Source organism: Phalacrocorax carbo, chromosome 9 (genome assembly GCF_963921805.1).
Source record: "Phalacrocorax carbo chromosome 9, bPhaCar2.1, whole genome shotgun sequence".
Lineage (NCBI taxonomy): Eukaryota > Metazoa > Chordata > Aves > Suliformes > Phalacrocoracidae > Phalacrocorax > Phalacrocorax carbo.
Window position 1 is genome coordinate 27,484,966 of NC_087521.1, and position 19,131 is coordinate 27,504,096.

The window sequence follows — 19,131 nt, forward strand, 5'->3', positions numbered from 1 at the left end:
AATGCAGAATATTTGGTAAGATTTGAGCCGTCTTCAATGTTCCATTGGTTTGTATTGATTTTAGGGCTAGTCTAACATCCAGCATACCAGTGACAATGAATAAGCCTAATGCATTACGTAAATGTAAGCTGATTAAATCCTTGATCCTGAAGCCACCTCTTTTTCCCCCTCCCCCTCTGATTTAAAACTTGGCACAATTGAAAAATCTTAGTTTTATACACTTTCAAAACCTAATTTGTACCATTTTTGGCATAAACCCCACCACAATTTACATTAATATAGACCCTTCAGGTCTCAGTTTTTCTTGTGTTTTAATAATTTCCTAAATCTGGTAAAAGTGATCAGTACCCTAATAAATTTTAATTTTATGGCCAAACTTTTGGGGTTTTTAAAAAACATATACTGAATGGCGCAAAGGTCACAGTGTTATTCAAGTTACCAGGTCTGAGCTTTACCCATAAAAATTAACAGCAAATTGAACTAAATACAAAGCCATGCTATCATAAACTTCAGTGTGTCAAGAAGTGAGATTATAAGGCATACTGTACATAGCAGTCCTCATTTCCAAAGATATTATGTCTCAAATGAAGTATATGTGCTACAAATTACATGGAGGAATAGATCGGGGAGGTCATGAAAGAGTTATGTTCCCCTAGCACATTACACCGCTATGATCTCACTACATTGTCCATATGACAATGGAAGCAGGATAAACGGATACGTGCAGCAGAGGATATCAGCTAGTGGTCTCTACAGAAACGGAACGTAGAAAGTAATACATGATTAACTGTTTTGAATAGGGAAAAAAATTCCTTCCGCTAGGCCCACATGCCAATCACAAAACAAGCTGCTACGAGCTGCAAAGTGACTGAACAACTGTGTTGTTGCATATTAGGGAGAGAGAGAGTGAATGTGTGAGAGTATGTGTGTGTGAATTTTAGATGCCAATTATCAGGCAATATACAAGCATAGAATTGTGTAATCCGCACAATTACTTTGAACATTTTAGTTCTTTTTTTCATTAAGACATCTCAGCTTGAAAAACCTGATCTGTTGCCTTTTAAAACTTTTAAAGCATTATTTTACCCTGATAGAGTCCTATGTGTATTTAGAAATTTATAGTGCTTTATGGAGACAACACAACTATGAACTGGTGAACTCTGATCTCTTTACTGAAAGTTAAAAATGTTTAAAAATAGTAAATTATAGCTATAGTGCCTCAGTAAAGGCAGCAGAATGGCCATGAGCAAATGAGAGCAGAATATGCTCTGTCGAGCCTTCATCAGTACTGAGGATGAAAAGTGAGGGAAGAAAGTAAAGTGAGTTTCAGCTCAGGAGTAGAAGGTTTTTAAGCCATGGTAATTTTGAGAGAGATGCAGTACGTTCTGCTTGTAAAAGAGAGAATGTTCAAGCCAGGATTCACTGAATGCCACCAAATAGGTTGCCTATGCTATGTAATATGTATTTTAAATTGGAAATCTAGTAATACCTTCGTTAAAAAAATATACATAGAAATGAAGCAAGTGCATAAAAAACAGTATAAAGAGGTGTCTCTGAGGGGTATGAACCTCTTCTACCAGCATCTGAAAACATCCCAATCCATAGGTACATTCTCATGTTTTAACATATGACGCTATGTCATGAATCAATACCAGTGAGATAGATCAAACAAGAAAAGATGTATGGGCAGGCAATACTGGTATAAAAGGATAGTGTCGTGGTCTTTTTTTTTTCCTTCACACAGGAAGAATAAGACAGAGGAAGACAGATTAGATAATGCAGTAATTAATAGATTCCTGGGGCTTCTCACATCACAGAAGTGAATTTCCTTCTAGATAGAAAATTTGGAGTAGTTAATGAAAAAGCCGTGTTGTCCCATTCACTTTATAGCAACAACAAAAAAAATCAAAACAGAACAAGATCTAGACATTTTCCACCAGTTTGCACCATATGAGATCTTGAAAAACAAGAATTTTAAAAACATCAAATATTTGAGTAGAATTGATTCAGAACCTTTAGGATTTATTACATACCCCATTCTCTGTACGTTTCTCCACCGGTATGTTTATGCCGTTTCTTTGATTTTGGGCTTGACGTCCACCTACAAGTAGAGTATCACTCTTAGTGCGAAGTTCAATTTTCAACACAAATGGTTTTCCCTCTTGAATCTGTTCAAGAACTTTTATATAAAAAGCTTTTACATGTGAATTTTTATTCTGCTAGTTCCAATTCTTTGTAAGCAGTGGAGTCAGCAGAAATAAAACATTTACTTCACAGACTTCCTCTGTTAAAAGTACCGACATACAGCTCTACTTTTCTGACTTGTGTTTAGGCCATGATGTCATGAAAGGGAACGTACTGGGCATGACTACAGAAGTTTCATATTTCAGTGTCCACAGAAGCAGTAGTTTCAGTTGAATACATTATAAATGAATATAGTAGAGGAAGCCTTTCCAATGCCTTGTATACAACTTTAATCTACAAATCGATCCATAGGTCAATGATTAATTAAAAAGCCTTGCACACATGATTCAAAAGTGGTATTTTCCTCGTACATGGAAGTTTGTGGCTTCAGGTGTATCTTAAATTTCTTAACATACTTTAAATTTGTATTGCCCAAAGGATGACCGAGTATTTTACAAAGTACCTAACTAATACAAAAATCCCTCATATGTTATTGGGCCTGCTACTTCTGGCATTCAAAACAACAAGCAACCACTTAGAAACATGAAAGGAAATCCCACCTCAAAGCAATAAGGACTGAGCCAAGACTTGAAATTCAGTTGTCAGAAGTAGTCAGATTAGTTGAATGAGTATGGATAATCTCAGCATGCAAATATACATCTCACTTAGAGATTTCTTTCCTATCTTTCAGACAGTCTGACAGACATTAAGTATATAATGCACAGCCTCAAAAGCCTTCTCATAAATTAAGTATACTCTGTGCTAGCTAGATCAGAAAACTTAAATCCTTCTTGTTTTTTCATTCCAGTCTTTTTACAAAAGCCCCACTTAATACAGCACTGTTTTATATAAACCCTTTTCCTGGAGAACTAAGCAGACCAGCAATTTTTCAATGTGGAAATTATCACCACTATTAAATATATCTACTGATATATCCACTGAGGAGGTAAAGCCTCCGAGACCTCTGCCAACGATGTCTGTAAAATAGATATTAGTTTCTAAAGGAGGCAAAGTAGTTTACTGAGACATTTCTCTGGGGCAACAGGAGGAAAACAGAAGGTCAAAAAGAACAATCCCACCCTCTCAAAATGTAGGGACTTTCAACAAGGGGAAAAAAAAAAATGCATTCAGCCTCTAATACCCACCAACATTTTTGGATCAGTATTAAGCAGAATAGAAACTGAACTTACTACAAAAACATTACTCAACAGACTAGTGGAAATTATTCTAGAGAAGGGAATTTGAGAACATGAATAAATACACCACTGAGGAAGGTTTAAAACAGCTTTGAAATAATAAGGAATAAGGAAGTTGTATTACATGTATCTACTGAAGCTCCCTAAAGTAATTGAAAATCATCTCGCTTCAGAAATGTTTTTAAAACGTTTAGGTAACAACATCACAGAAGCATACTTACTCTGTTCATTACTTTCAGTTGGTGACTCCTCATGGCGAAGAAAAAATTTCACCTCTTCCCTGCGGGGACCCCATTTCTGTAGGTGGTCATACATCATGTGATCAAAGGGTATGGGACGCTCTAAAAGTGCAAGACCGAAAAACTTATCACAACTATTTTAAATGAAGCAAAGTTTTACAGAATTCCCATTAAGAATGAGAATGTGTCTTTTGGTAGCAATTCAGTCTATCCAATGTATTTTATGCAAAGTCAAAAAACCAGGCACCAACAGAAAGTAGGTGCACTTTTATTAGAAGCTAGCCTGTTACTATAAGCAGTGAGCTACATTAACAGCAGTACATACCAGTTTGCAAAATCATACACAAAATATCAGCGTATAGAAACCCTAATGTAGGAGTGCCTCATCACAACCTTTCTCATAATGCCGATCTTTGCACCTTTGTTCCCCATCACCACCAGATGGATGTTTTGTTCTGTTACTGAAATGATTCATTCAGTTTGAACCTCCAGGTTTCCACTCAGACTAAAAGCCTTATCATTACATTGGCATTTGATCTCCTAAGGACTTGAGCAGGTGCTCCCACTCCAATACACTACGTCAGACATTAACTTCCAGTATATGTGGAATTACTGGCAAATCTTTGAACAAATAAAGGCTAAGCTCTATGCAGCAGTCTCTATGTTTTCCGCAAAAGAAATCTGAAACATTCTCACAGTGCAGTTATTTCTTCCAAATTGATCAAATATATGATTACCAAGAGGCTACACACTATTCATTTAGTATTTAATAATGAAAATACATTTCAAAAAGCAAAGTTTTCACTGTTTCCGTAATTACACTTGCATTTATTTTTAAATGTTTTCATTAAGGTAAGAGAATCTCCCTTTTAAATATAATACTAAGCAAAGTATTAGAAGGTATCTTCTGATCAGAATAAAATTATACCAGAAGAGATTTAATTAGCTTTCGTACATGCAGCACCATGTCAAACCAGTATTACTAAAGAAAATCAGGCTTGGATGGAAACCAAAAGGTGGAGTTTGCATTCCTCCCAAAAGCAAAACGCTCTCTGTCCCCAAAACCCAAGCCACAGTATCTCCTACCAGGCACAGCACCGCTAACAATTTGTTATCCATTTCATACTTAACCCATTTGACATGAGAAGACAAAATGATTCAAAGATATAACTGACATCTTGGAAAAATCTTGAGAGAACCACATCACAAATACACCCTTTTATAACGAAATTTACCTAAATTTGTACGCTTTCAGAACTCCGTAAAAGTCTTAATACTCTTGGGATACTTAATTGTAGTATTTAAAGAACAATACATTTTCATCACTTGATTCACAATTCATTTAATACTATAACACATCTTGTCAAAATCTGTCATGTCAAATAGGTACAGTGATTAACACAGTTTAGCCACAGTCAGATCCAGCTGCTTTCAACCAGGAAGGGTCATTTAAACCACAAGCTAATTATATTCATTACCTGACAAGTTACCTATCTTCCTAACCCACCTGCCCCTCCCCCCCAAATCACACCTGGATTTAAAAAAAATAGATGCTCTTCTTTTTCTTTTTTCTTGTTCCTCACTCAAATGGACTGCAAGAAACACTGTCAACAGTGTCTATGCGCACAAGAAAAAGGTCACTGGCTTTTTACAACTCAGTTCTTGAAAAGGAATTTTAAAAACATGATTTTCAGGTTTTTCAGCTCCTAAAGTAAAGTAGGATTTCAAGTGCTTTGAAGCATGTCCACTAAAATTGCAGTGTGAGTCTTCTGAAGATCACAGAGTGTAAACATATTTAAATGGTTTAGTTCAGAGACTTTAGGACACAGAAGATAAGAATCTTTAGGAATTTTTCCCAAATACAAAAATTGCTAGGTAAACCTAGCAAGAACTGAAGCTTGATAAATAGGTACCAAGACACTGGATGTCTGAACAGGGTTAGGCTAATTCTGGAATGCCGAGGAGTGGCTGCAGCATTGCTCCTGGTTAGGCTGGTCTCCCATTAAAAGTAAGGCCCGGATCCTAGGAGCTATTCAAAATAAAAGGTTTAATTTACATAATGTACCTTGAAGAATCAAGGCTAATATTTTTCAGAAATGACCATGGAAAGAAATGGTAAAGCCATTTTCTACTACTTTTGCAGTTCTTCCACCAAACCAATATGGGATATATTGCCCTAAATTAAACAGAAAAAGAGGTTAAAATAATGGCAGCAGCAGCATCACTGAAACAGCGAAAAGAAAAATGGAGAAGCACTAATCATTCTGTACAACTTAGCTGCATGAAACAGATTCAAAAAAGGAGGAAGAAGAAATGGACATTAACTCTTGAAACAAGGCATGAAAAGAATTGGAGTCCCCATTCCTGCCTTCAGTTTAAATAAAAAAAAAATTGCAGGAAAAAGCAATTGTATTTGCTGTAAGTTAGGACAGCACAAAGAGCATTTTCTGGAAATACCTGTTCTTTAAGAATCCAAAACAAAAAATCCTGCAATTAACCTTTTCCCAGTTGTTATAGCTTCAGACATATTTGTCTAATTGTTTTCACATTACTATTTCAAACTTTAATTTTTTAAAGTTTAAATAGAAGAGATTGAAGAAAATGTGAAATAAGAGAATGGGTGTACAGTAATAATAAACAGGTTGGATCCCTATACTTAAAGAACACACAAAAAAATTATCTAGAGCATGTTTGTTTTCATGAGTAACTAAGTGGAAAACCATGATATATGCATATATCCATATTTATTTGCAAAAAGTGCCTTACACTTTAAGTGGGATGAAAATTCTGAAAAGCTTTTGAGAACTGAGCTTGCCTCAGTTCTCTTTAACTTAAAATTAGCCTATCCTCAAAACTTTAACTTAAAAGGAAACTGAGGAAAAGGAGCCTTAAGTATTCTGAAATAATTGAAACATCTTGAAAGCCCAAAACACAGATACGGCATCTATGTTTTAGAAGAAATTGCTAAAATATTTCTTTTGGAACTATATATCCACTATTTAAAACATAATTTGTTTCAGACTTCGCAGTCGGTTTTTATCCTGATTACATGTATCCTGCTGTGTGTAATAAACACATTTATGCCTGCTATATATGAAACCAGAATACAAAGTAATGGATTATCTCCATAGCGGGGGAGTTCACTGCAAGACCAGGAACAAGTCTTTCCCCCTTCAGGTTTGCAGAAGTACACTTGTAGTAAACAACTATTTCTTTCACGGTCACCTGCCTCTATGTTACAACTGAATTCAGGAAGACCAATTAATAGCAATTGCTGAAGGGCATTCCAGATGTAAATGAAGTTAATAACTGAGTACTGGGTGGATTTAAAGGTTGAAATCCATTCTCTCTTGAAACATACTACGAGTTCTCGGTGTCACACCTGTCTTTTGACCTCCTTACCAACTGCCATTTGCAATAGCTGGGGAATGAGGAAGAATATTCATGCTATAGCATGAGAAATCTGTACAGAAAGAGGAAGCTTCAAACTGTCAAAGCACAAGGTGCTGCAAAATGTACCGATACATCAAGCACAAATGCTATTGACTTTTTCAACTATTACTCATCTCAAAAAGCTGGAAATGAGGGAGAACAGAGAATGAAATACAAAAATCAAATGCAAAGAAACCAAATGCTTATGCCATACAGCTGTAAGAAAAATAAATTTCTTAATTACAATACAAACAATACCTAAACATTTTACAATGCTTGGGAAGTTCCTCAACCATTTCTTTGTCACACAAAAGCAAACAGAGAGAAGCTAGCGTAATAAACAAATATGTTTTCCAACAGCTAAGCTATTGTAATCCTTCTCTGAACTCTAGAAATCATACATAGTTTTTGGAGCCAAACTTGCATGGATTTTTAATAACATTTTTCTGGAAGAGAAATGGTCTATCTCTGTCACCCTCTAAAAATAAAATGAAGTATTTCTCATTTATTTGTACATACACATTCAGAAGATGAAGATTATTAGAAGAGACAGTATTTTGTTAGACTGATACAGTTTACGAAATGGACAAGTTTTGGGCAAATGGTTTTTTTGCATTTGATAATAGAACTACAATCTATAAGACCCATTGTTTTCAATTTGAGTAGACATGTATATTTACTTGGACTACCTGCAGAACAGAGGAGTTAAGCACATTCACAGGAGGACAGGTTTGACAGCTCTCTCATGCAGAGCTGTGATCTATCACCTGTGCAACATGGGAGGGAGAGACTAGCAAGAAAACAGGTCACTTATGGTGTGTGACAAAACCTAATGTGTTTACTCAACCCATGAATTTCTGTATTAACCTTTGTTTTGAATTTTACTTTCCAAAATGTCTTCTGAAAGAACATTTTTAGACCCCTCTTGAGGATGAGGGCTGAAGGGTCAGAAACAGTGTAAGAGAAGAGAAAAAAATCCTCTTCCACTGGCACAATATGCTGCAGCTTCATTGCAAATTGCTTCACACTTCCCACTCAGTTTAAAGTTGTTTGTTGATGGAACTGTTGCATTCAACTGTTTAAACTCATTTTCTACACGATATCTCTGCTACAAGCAAAATTATATTTAAAAACTTAAGGGGAAAGGGTTCAATTTAGTTCTTAGGAGCAACTGAAGGAAAAAATATCATCTTTATGCCCTGTTAACAAAAAAAAAAAAAATCAGGTTGTTTCACTGAGAAATTTATGTATCACAGACTTTGGGGCAAGAAGTTGATCTAACACACAGATTTCGTAACAGTATCCTACGTTTAAGAACAACAAACAAAATGCTAGTGCTGAAATATCTGTCAGAGAGACTTAAAATCAGTCTGCAGGATATCTTTTTTTGCTGACAGTACCTGCCTGTTCAAGAGATCCAGAAACATATGCACGTGTTTCATTTTTTATTTTATTCTCTCTAGTCTTCTCTGTTCCACAATTTCAGTGGAACAGATCTATACAGTTATCAGCTCAGGTACTTAGCAAATGAAGCTAGATTTGAGAAAGCACCTTCATCCAAGTTTTAAAAGAAACTTGGAGCCTCAAGCACATTTTGAAAACTTTGACAGGCCCATTCAATATATACCCAAATTTAATCTTAGTCTCTCCATTACAATTTCCAGGATAAGTTTTATTTCCCGCTTTATAAAAACTTTTAGGTTTAGATATCTAACACACTGAAAAATAATGTATTACATCCATAGGTAAAATATTTTCTCACTCTCAGAAGTTATTATAGAAAATGTGTGCTTGCACTTGCCAGGGTTTCATGTTGAGGATCACTGGCTACAGTTTCCAGTCACCCTTTGACGCTAGTTGACAACATTCTCTACATTTTTTAAGTAGTACACCCTCAAAGTATTTTGAAAGCAGAACAAATAATACCATGTATGTTACACTTTCACAGACAAGCAACTGCAAAATATTAGGGATATTTGAATGCTGTTAAACACAGTCTGCAGATCTGTTTTAGAAATTCATGCAATGCACTTGGCATCATAGACTCTCTGTAATCTGTATTTCCAACTTGAAAAAAAAGTTGTAACCCTCCTGTAAGTTTCATCCTTCAAGACAATTTTTCTAACTAAGCATGAACTGAATTTGTATTCCTAGAACGGCAAACATGTTTAACCTTTCCCCTGCTCACTCTTGCCTAAACGCTGTGAGTTCCCATCCAGTTAGGAAATGACTCCTTGAGGCACCTTTTCCGTTTACAAAGTCTTAGAACAGTTTAGAAAAGAGGAGGAAGTTTCCCCAGGAGGAAAATATTCGAGATTGATAATACAAAAAAGCTCCAAAGGCACCTGAATAATACCTGTTTTGTCTGTTTGACAAAAAGCCCCTGACCAAAATAAAACCTCCCTATGCAAAAGAATTCAATATCAAGTTATGACCTCATGAGTCTTTTTACAAAACAGATGACAAACAGCTTAAACAGGGGTGACCTTCATAACTTAGGGATAAGAACCTGCTTAACTGTTATCCTCACCCATCAACTGATTCTACTCACATCCGTACATTGATATACTATAACCTGGAGGTTTGCACTATGTGCAAGAATCCATCTAGAAACAGAATCCATAACAGTGCTGTTTTGACACACTCCTGAAAAGAACTTCCTATCCCATTATTCTGTGAAACAACAATTGCAACACAAACAGGATATGGGCACTACTACCTGCCCCAAGGGAGGCTGTCAGATCTTTGAGGTGAGATGTTCATGAAGAAGCTAGGGATATTATGTCCAATTTTGGCACAATTCTGTCTGCAGAACAGCTGCTATTCATGATACAGAAGGGGAAAAAAAATCTATACTCATTCGTAAATTTCAGGTTGTGTTCACATGCCGAATGGTGAGGAAACTGGATTGGAAAGAACACAGGTGGTGATCTGCACCCACTTACTATAAGAGAAGATCACTGAGCTTCCTTATTGTCATTTAAATACTCCCATCCTGTATATTCTGTAAGACTATTTGAAATAAATGGCTTCTAGAAGTGAAAATACCTCCCCATTTTCTTTCAAGATGGGGATACTGAATACTTTGTCTATGTAATCTGAAAAACAGTAATACAGAACACTAACATATCTTTTATCAAATACTCCATGCTCAGGAAGAAAACAGAGGAGAACATGTCAAGATTGCATTAATCTCTACAGATATTTAATTACCCTGCTTTGAATCAAAGTTTGCTAGGAAAAAAAAAAACAACCAAAGAAAAATTTGAAATCATTACTATTGAAAAGTCAGTCTTACCTTTTTTTATAATTGGTACATATATTTAAACCAACTTTCACTGAACATTTTACTTACCATTTCCACGCCATACTTCAGCCAGATGGCAGCTCCCTTCTCCAGGCTCTTTGCAGAACTCTACTACATCGCGACAGGTTGTTTCTGGTGTAACTGGAACTTCTGTCAAAATCTGTTCATTGTTGCTCAGAAACACAGTTAATATCATCTGAAAGAAAAAAAAGAAAAGCAGCAGAATATTTAAAAAAATTGACAAGAATAACATTATGGGTAAGATTTATAATTCCCCTGTAAATGGAAGTGTATGCTTAAGGTTGGTTACCACAATCCATCAAAGTAATTTTCAGGTTTTTGTAACTTTGCCAACACTTTAGTCCTTTGTGTTCTCTTTTTTTTTTTGTCAGTGCATTGAATTGACAATTATTTTTTTTTACAGCTTCAGCCGAAATGCATTAGTTCTGTCTGAAAATAAGGCTGGGAGGGGAGGCACAAGTTTTGGCTATGTTAGATGCTTGAAATTGTAACATGTAAATGTTACAAATAAAGACATACTTTGGCAAAGTAACCTGAAGCTTCACAGGTGGGCAACCCTTTGCATGACAGACACGATTTTTGCAATTTGTCTGAAGATACAGTTATATTTGGTTGAATTGTAAGCCTTTGGTTAAACGATAAGCCTGAGTTTAAAAAAAAAAAAAGTCACATTTTTCAAGGGATTGCATCTGCTTAGTATACTTGCTAGAGCTAAAAACCTCTGAAAAGTTGGTTCTTCCTGTACTACTTTAGCCCCACCCCCGAGCTTGCTGCATTGATGAGAATGTACATGCAACCTTGCCACAGTGGTACTAAGCGTGCTCTCTTCACTCAAAGTTACAACATCAAAAGACTACTTTTCCTCTAGTAACTGCTCCCAGCTATTCCAGTTGGAAAATGGCCACAAAACAGAAAATATCTTTCCTTCCCCTCCCACCTTAATAACATTCAAGATGACTTGACACGATGACAGAAAGAAGAAAAAGCAGGATGAAATCTATAAGGGAAAAAAGCCTAGCAGTAAGAGCTAGTACTAATCTAGGTTGATGTAAACTTCTGTTCAAATTCTTTGCTCCACCTTAAATAAATGTGTGCACAAATATATTTATCTCCAGAGATACCCCTTTTCATGTTAGTAGGTGTAACTTGCTGCAAAGTTAAATACTCAGACTGTGCATATTAACTTAACCCACCTGACCCCCTTGGTGCAAATGTATTGTAATATGATTATTAATAATATGCTCTTTTGCGACATTCCCCCCGTTGAAGGCCTCTGCCTCATGCTGTATTCAAAATGGATTTGTTCTGTAGGCCCTCATGTAATTTACTACAAAAGCTGGAAGCACATAGTTAACAGCTGAGGGCCTTGTAAGAAAAGATAAAAACATTCTACCAAGAAACAAAGTCCTAATACGGCGATGCTAAAGTGATTCAATTTTTCCTGAGTGAGACTGGTTGAAGGCATATAAAGGTTGTATTCAAAGAGAAGTATCCTATGTTACACTAAATCCTCTGAAAGATACCTGACCCTAAGCTCCTGCTTGAAATTAAACAGATGCTTTTAACAATTCTCTCCCTCTGCACCTTAATTTCCCATCTGTAGTCACAATACTGTTCTGTAAACTCATGGGGATGGAACAGAGATAACATGTTTAAAAGGCAAAGCTACCATAATGACAGATGTCCCTAAAGAATGTGACAAAATTGGTAATTTTTGTCTGCAAAGAAAGTTCTTTCGGATCTTTCCAGTAAATAAAATGTGGCATCACATATTGAACCACAAAGATTGAACCTAGTTATTTAAAAGCTCTTCATTAAATTAGCATTGTCCACTTAAACAGAGTTGGGCTTCAGTTTGCATAGGCAATACTTAAAAACATTCGTAACACTTATCTGTGGGACACATTACATGTACCAAACTGGAGATCTGCATTAATGACAGCTAGATACTGAGCGAGAGCAGTCTACTTTGGAAGCAGGCACAGGATAAATTCAAACAAAGCCCAGGCTTCAAGCGCTCAGCCTCCTCCTCCTCAGTCCTCCAGGCTATTTTAGTCCATGTTTCTGCTCTCCTTCAGCCTGCCAAGTTTGTATGCTGTATCCTGATGTTTTCAAGTAACTATACTTCAACACAAGAAGTTATCCAGGGCTGTAAACATACTAGAATTCAGCCCTGAGATTCTCCAACAGTGTTATTAAAGGAAGCTATAGTAAAATCTATAGCACAAGCCAGGAGGAAGCTATAGGATGCAACCACAGATAATGAAAGTGCATGTAACCACCTACTGTAAACAGCCCACAATGTTATTTTTCCCCTGTAGAAGATTCAGACGTAGTCTCAATATTCAGTGACTGTGGAATCTTTTACAGAATAAATATCTGATGTCGAATCTTGTAGTGGAAATTTGACCTCATATTTAAGAAGAAAGAGTCATATATGGACATAAAACAATAGGCTTAGAAGAAACCTTAAGAGGTCATCTATTGCAGTCTCTTGGCCTCAGGCAGGATCAACTATACCTACATTATCCTGCAGAGATGCTTGTTCAACCTGTTCTGAAAAGCCTTTCATGATGGGAATTCCACCACTTCCCTGACGCATGCACCCCAGAAATCCAGGATTCCTGTTGCCAGGAGAAGTCTCTTCAAGTCTAGTGAAAGCTTTCCTTGCCACTATTTAAACCCATAGTTGTTCTCCTAGCCACAGGGGTGAGAGAAAACACTCCCCCCCACCCCCACCCCCGCACTTAAAATTAAGGAATATATAAGTAAGTAAATTAAGTAAGTTAAATTAAACAAGACCAGTTTAACAGAGAATTATTAATGCCAGTATTCTAAATAGTTTCCCCATAACACTTCATAGTAATTTCAAAATAAAACCCAATTTTCCCAAACTTGATGAGAATGCCAAGAGACGCTTTATGATAGGATGCATGCTGTCTTTTTACGATTTGTCTGAAAGGCCTGTTATCTTCTCATGAAAGGATAAATGCAATGGCTTAATATCATGTGGTTTTATATGGTTTCCAAGTTTTGCTTTTTATTGGTGCAATGATAACACTGGCCCAGAAAACTTGTTTCATGTATTCAAAATCGCCTGCACCGGCAGACAGGCTGAAAAAGAAAGAAAAGCCTCGGATGGAATAACTCACACTTCCATCTCAGTCAGTTCTCCATAAATTCAGACTTCAACCACTATATAAACTCACAGTCTCCTTTACAAGACCAGGCCAAAATTTGCTGTACCTCTTTCTTCTCTCAGCTCCAGCTGCACCAGTACTGCCTTCTCCAAAGCTGGGTGTCACTCACAATATCATCTGCTAGACAGCCAAGGGAAAGGTATCTCACTAATGAGGAAGCAAGGTGCTGTAGCCAACTATTGTCATACCACTCCTCAAGCAGACTTGGTTAAGTATGGATTTATTTTTAACAGGTTGTCTGAGTAACACCAAAGGAACTGATTCACTCCCTGTGCTGTGAAACAGATGTCTTGAAACATACACAGGAAGATTCAAAATATTGAACATTGTTAATATATTGCAGCATTAATTAGATTTTCAAGTCAGTGTCATCACTGTCCCTGTTTGTAGTGAGGACAGAAAAAGAGTCAGAGTATTTCATAGTGATAAAATACAAAGAAGCATTGATGAAGCCTGGAAATTTGCTGCTGAAGAATATGAGTGAAACATGCACATGAAATACACAGTACACTCACTGAAGTAAATTAGCTTCACACAAAAAAAGAGCATTCTTAGACAAAGATTAAGACACAGGAGAACTGATAAATCCTGCGATTTCTCATTTTAAATGGATTCCTAAATAGGAACAACTGTTAAAACCCATCTTGTTAAAGGAGATCATAACCATGGTAGCATTTCTTTGATAATCTCTGAATTCTGTTATTTAAAGCTTTTAATACTTGGGTTCAATGTCACACAACAGGATCAACCCAACACTCATAAGCAAGTCACCTCAGGGCTTCTACATCACGCGTTTTTTCCACAATGAATACCAAGCTCCGAATCTTACACTTCCTTCCTTCCTTCCTTCTCCTCAATCCACACACAATGTTACCTGTCACTCTCCTCTATTGCTCCTGCTACCAAACCAATGGCTATATTCCAACTTCCATGAATTCCCATCTCTTTTTACTCTTCTTTATAACCTCCTCCCAAACTCTAGTATATCCAGCCATAGTTCAGGTCTTTTCCAGGCCAGGTAAGCTATCGCAAACATCACAACCTGCCTTAAAAACTATCCTGACATCTCACTTTTTTTCTCAGCTTTCATATTACCTTCTCCTATGAGAGCTTCAGAATCAGTACTCTACCCAAATCTTCTCTGCCTAACAGACACCTGTCAAATAGCTGTACGTGTTCCTCTTAGCATGTTGTCTCCCCTTTCTCTGTTCCCATCCCAATTCTCTTCCAGCCATACCCGCTGTGTTATTCAAAGGACACCCTTAACCATCCCTGCAGTTTCTCAAGGAGGTAGAAGAGAGGGATAAATCCATAAAATCTTTATCCTCACTTATTCTCTCATCTCTTCCTACAGCTGGATAATGCCACTTACAGAAATTTCAATAGCCATTGTCCACAGAGATGACAGTTTTATCTTTCTAGACCTGATCTCTTGCTAAGGAATCTGAAATGTTGACAATCATCAATCATCTCTTGTCACTGCCTAGCTGTCAACTGAAGTTCCATATGGCTGTTAACACAGTCCTTAGCCACTTTTCTCCAATGACTCCCTGGATTTCATATTCATCATAACACACAGGTACCTATCACTATGGGCTGTAATACAGGCATCTTTGACACCAATCATTTTCTCAGTCTTGTGTCTCAGATCTATCTCTAGTTTTCCTGTACAACATGTAAGACATTGATAGATTTTCTTCTATCAACTGGGCTAGCTAATGGTCTCAGAGTTTGGAAACTTGCCTATCAGTTTCTCAACTTTTCACTGGTGTGCCTTTTTCACTCGTGATGCCTATCACAGCAAAGATCATTCTTTGTGCCTAAGGCTTAGATCATGTTGCCTTTCGGTATCAGTGCTGATAAGCACAATTTATTGGCCTTCACTTCCCCCCTTGTGACATGGAATCTTCTTCCCTATCATTTTTCAATCCATATCAAGAAATTGATGCTGAATTGGTCCTTTACATCAGTTTCTACTCTCCATGTGATGAACAGGTGTTTTTATGCTTTCTTCTTTGCTGTTCATCACACCCTATATGCACTTGCAAAGCGACCTCATTACTTTCCTTTAAGTCCCTCCTTTGCTGTTCTGTCTACAAAACATATTAGACAAAGTAAGCTGTCAATATGCTGAAAAGCACTGCCTATCAGGCTAATAATTATTGTTTTGTCTACTTAGACTTCCCTAACTGTCCAGTTCATCTCTTACTTTGTCCCAAACCTAGATTCTAAGAGCTGTGCAGCAGAGATACATTCATAACTTGTATACCACAGCAGGGATCCCACAAGGCCACAGCTAAATGCCTCACACGATACTATACAGAGACAAATAATCTTTTAAAATAAGCCTGCTGTCCTTTGTTCTATATGAGCTTGTTCAGGATGTCCTAGAAACCACCTTGACTTCCCTCCTTGAGTTTTGCAACTTCAGTTGCACTCCCCTAGTGCAATGCAATTACTTATGACTGGAATAAAACTAGACCACCACGACAAAACCAGAAGATGGCAGCTGATGTAGCATGCTGCTTCTTAGGTAAGAAACAGCCTAGAAGGCTAAAACTCCAACTGCTGAATGAGGTCTTTTCCTGACAATTTTTTCTACAATCTTACTGAAAAAATACAACTTTTTCGATCCTCAGCTAAGATCCTGAATGAAAAAGACAGGTATACTTTTGATTAGATCGTCTTTAAGAACAGTTTTTGTGGAGACAAGAAATATGTCTTACTCCACTATTATTTTATGCTACCAAGAGCTGAAACACTGGTGCTTGAGAAGAAATAAATTGTACACCCACACCTCCATTGCCTCATGCCCAAGATAATTTACTAACTCAGACTGGTGATACAATAAATACTGGTGTTTCAGGCAAACACAGTCTATGTAAGTACATCTCTCCTGATACCGTAGTTGCACAAAATGTAATTAAGCTATCAGAAAGTAATCAGACAAATACTATGTCAGGACATGCCAAAACATTAGAATTTAAAACAAGTCCAAGATAATTCTCTTATAGTAATAGCCATATATTCAGCTAGAAAAAGAATTAGTGAGTTCTGGGGATGAAGATGTGAAACTACTCCATTGGTGTTTTACTTTACACATAACTGGTTTTTAACTAAACCCCACATTTTAGAGCACTTAGTGGGGCCTACAACTCCAAGATAAGAACAATCACCAAAGAAAAGACTTCACAGAATCACAGGTTGGAAGTGACCTCAGAGATCACCTCGTCCAACCTTTCTAGGAAGAGCACAGTCTAGACAAGATGGCCCTCTTAAAAGTAAATCTCTCTTGCACAGTAGAGACCTCAACATCTCCCAAGAAGTTTTGATAACTTTCCTCATTGATTTTGCTGACTTGGGAGCCCCAAGAACTTGCTATATTTAAGGTGCTACTACAGTAGAGTTTTAACTGAAATATCCAAAACCATATCTTACTAAAATGTCAAAGCCCCATCAATCAAATATGAACTTTGATTAAGACTGAGGTTTTCAGTTACTAGAAAAATTACAGAATGAGATGTGAGCAAAATGTGAAGAGGCAAAAAAATCACGCCTTTGGTGATGAGACTTACTAATATGCATAACCTTGCACTTAGAATGGTCAGAGAAAAAAGTTACAATTATCAATTATCTCATGCAAGTTTGCTTGCCTGGAATTCATGCCATGACATAAATATTGCATCAGCTACAGCTGTAGAAATTCTAGTTACATATTTCAAACAATAGAGCAGAATTTTAACTTTATTTGCAGTACAAACAGCATCCCTTTTTAAGATTATAGACTTAATTAGTTGAATCATAGAATGGTTTGGGTTGGAAGGGACTTTAAAGATCATCCAGTTCCAACCTCCCTACCATGGCTAGGGACACCTTCCACTAGACCACGTTGCTCAAAGCCCCACCCAGCCTGGCCTTGAACACTTCCAGGGATGGGGCATCCACAACTTCTCTGGGCAACCTGTTCCAGCGCCTCACCACCCTCATACTGAATAATTTCTTCCTTTTATCTAATCTAAATCTACCCTCTTTCAGGTTAAAGCCATTACCCCTTGTCCTATCACTACATGCCCTTGTAGAAGTTCCCTCGCCAGCTTTTTTGTAGGCCCCCTTCAGGTACTGGAAGGCTGCTATAAGGCCTCCCTGGAGCCTTCTCTTCTCCACACTGAAAAACCCCAACTCTCTCAGCCTGGCTCCATAGGAGAGGGGCTCCAGCACTCACATCACCTTCGTGGCCCTCCTCTGGACTCACTCCAACAGGTCCACAACTCTCTTATGTTGGAAGCCCCAGAGCTCGACGCAGTACTCCAGGTGGGGCCTCATGGGAGCTGAGTAGAGGGCGAGAATCGCCTCTCTTGACCTGCTGGTAATGCTTCTTTTGATGCATCCCAGGAGACGGTTGGCTTTCTGGGCTGCAAGCGCACCTTGCTGGGTCATGCTGAGCTTCTTATCAACCAACACCCCCAAGTCCTCCTCCTCAGGGCTGATCTCAATCCGTTCTCTGCCCAGTCTGTATTTGTGCTTGGGATTGCCCTGACCCATGTGCAGGATCTTGCACCTGGCCTTGTTGAACTTCATGAGGTTCACATGGGCCCACCTCTCAAGCCTGTCAAGGTCCCTCTGGATAGCATCCCTTCCCTCCAGCACATTGACCACACCACACAGCTTAGTGTTGTTGTCAAACTTGCTGAACATGCACTCAATCCCACTGTCCATGTTGCTGACAAAAACTCTAAGCAGCACCAGTCCCAATACCAACCCCTGAGGAACGCCACTTGTCACTGGTCTGCACTTGGACATTGAGCCATTGACTGCAACTTACTGAGTGCAACCATCCAGCCAGTTCCTTATGCACCAAGTGGACCATCCAATAAATCCATGTCTCTCCAATCACAAGGATGTTGTGCAGGACAGTGTCAAAGGTAGATGACTTCTGTTGCTCTTCCCTTATCTACCAGTGCTGTAACCCCATCATAGAAGGCCACGAAATTTGTCAGGCATGATTTGCCCTCAGTGAAGCCATGTTAGCTGTCACCAACGACCTCCTTATTTTCCACATGCCTTAGCATAGTTTCCAGGAGGAACTGCTCCATGATCTTGCTGGGCACAGAGTTGAGGCTGACTGGCCTGTAGTTCCTCAGGTCTTCCTTTTTTCCCTTTTTAAAACTGGGGGTTGTATTTCCCCTTTTCCAGTCAGTGAGAACTTCACTGGTCTGCCACAACTTCTCAAACGTGATGGACAGTGGCTTAGCAACTTCACCCACCAGTTCCCTCAGGACCCAGGGATGCATCTCATCAGGTCCCATGGACTTGCATATCTTCAGGTTCCTTAGATGGTCTCGAACCTGATCTTCTCCTACAGTTGGCAGTTCTTCATTCTCGCAGTCCCTGCCTTTGCCTTCTGCGACTTGGGTGGTGCAGCTTGAGCACTTGCAAGTGAAGACTGAGGCAAAAAAGCCATTGAGTACCTCAGCCTTCTCCACATCCCAGGCAACCAGGTCTCCCATTTCCTTCTGGAGAGGGTCCACATCTTCCCTTGTCCTCCTTTTATC

At 38.1% G+C, this 19,131-nt stretch overlaps 1 protein-coding gene across 3 annotated transcripts in view; it reads right to left on the bottom strand.

Moving 5' to 3' along the window:
- PPP1R13B (protein phosphatase 1 regulatory subunit 13B) overlaps nt 1–19,131 on the bottom strand; it is a 73,038-nt gene that overhangs the window by 34,591 nt on the left and 19,316 nt on the right. For all 3 annotated transcript variants that reach the window (XM_064460874.1, XM_064460873.1, XM_064460872.1), the window contains exons 2-4: nt 10,407–10,554; nt 3,602–3,721; nt 2,034–2,101 (exon numbers count right to left, since the gene is read on the bottom strand). In XM_064460874.1, coding sequence (XP_064316944.1) covers nt 2,034–2,101; nt 3,602–3,721; nt 10,407–10,554 — 336 coding nt within the window. The remainder of the gene's footprint in view (nt 1–2,033; nt 2,102–3,601; nt 3,722–10,406; nt 10,555–19,131) is intronic.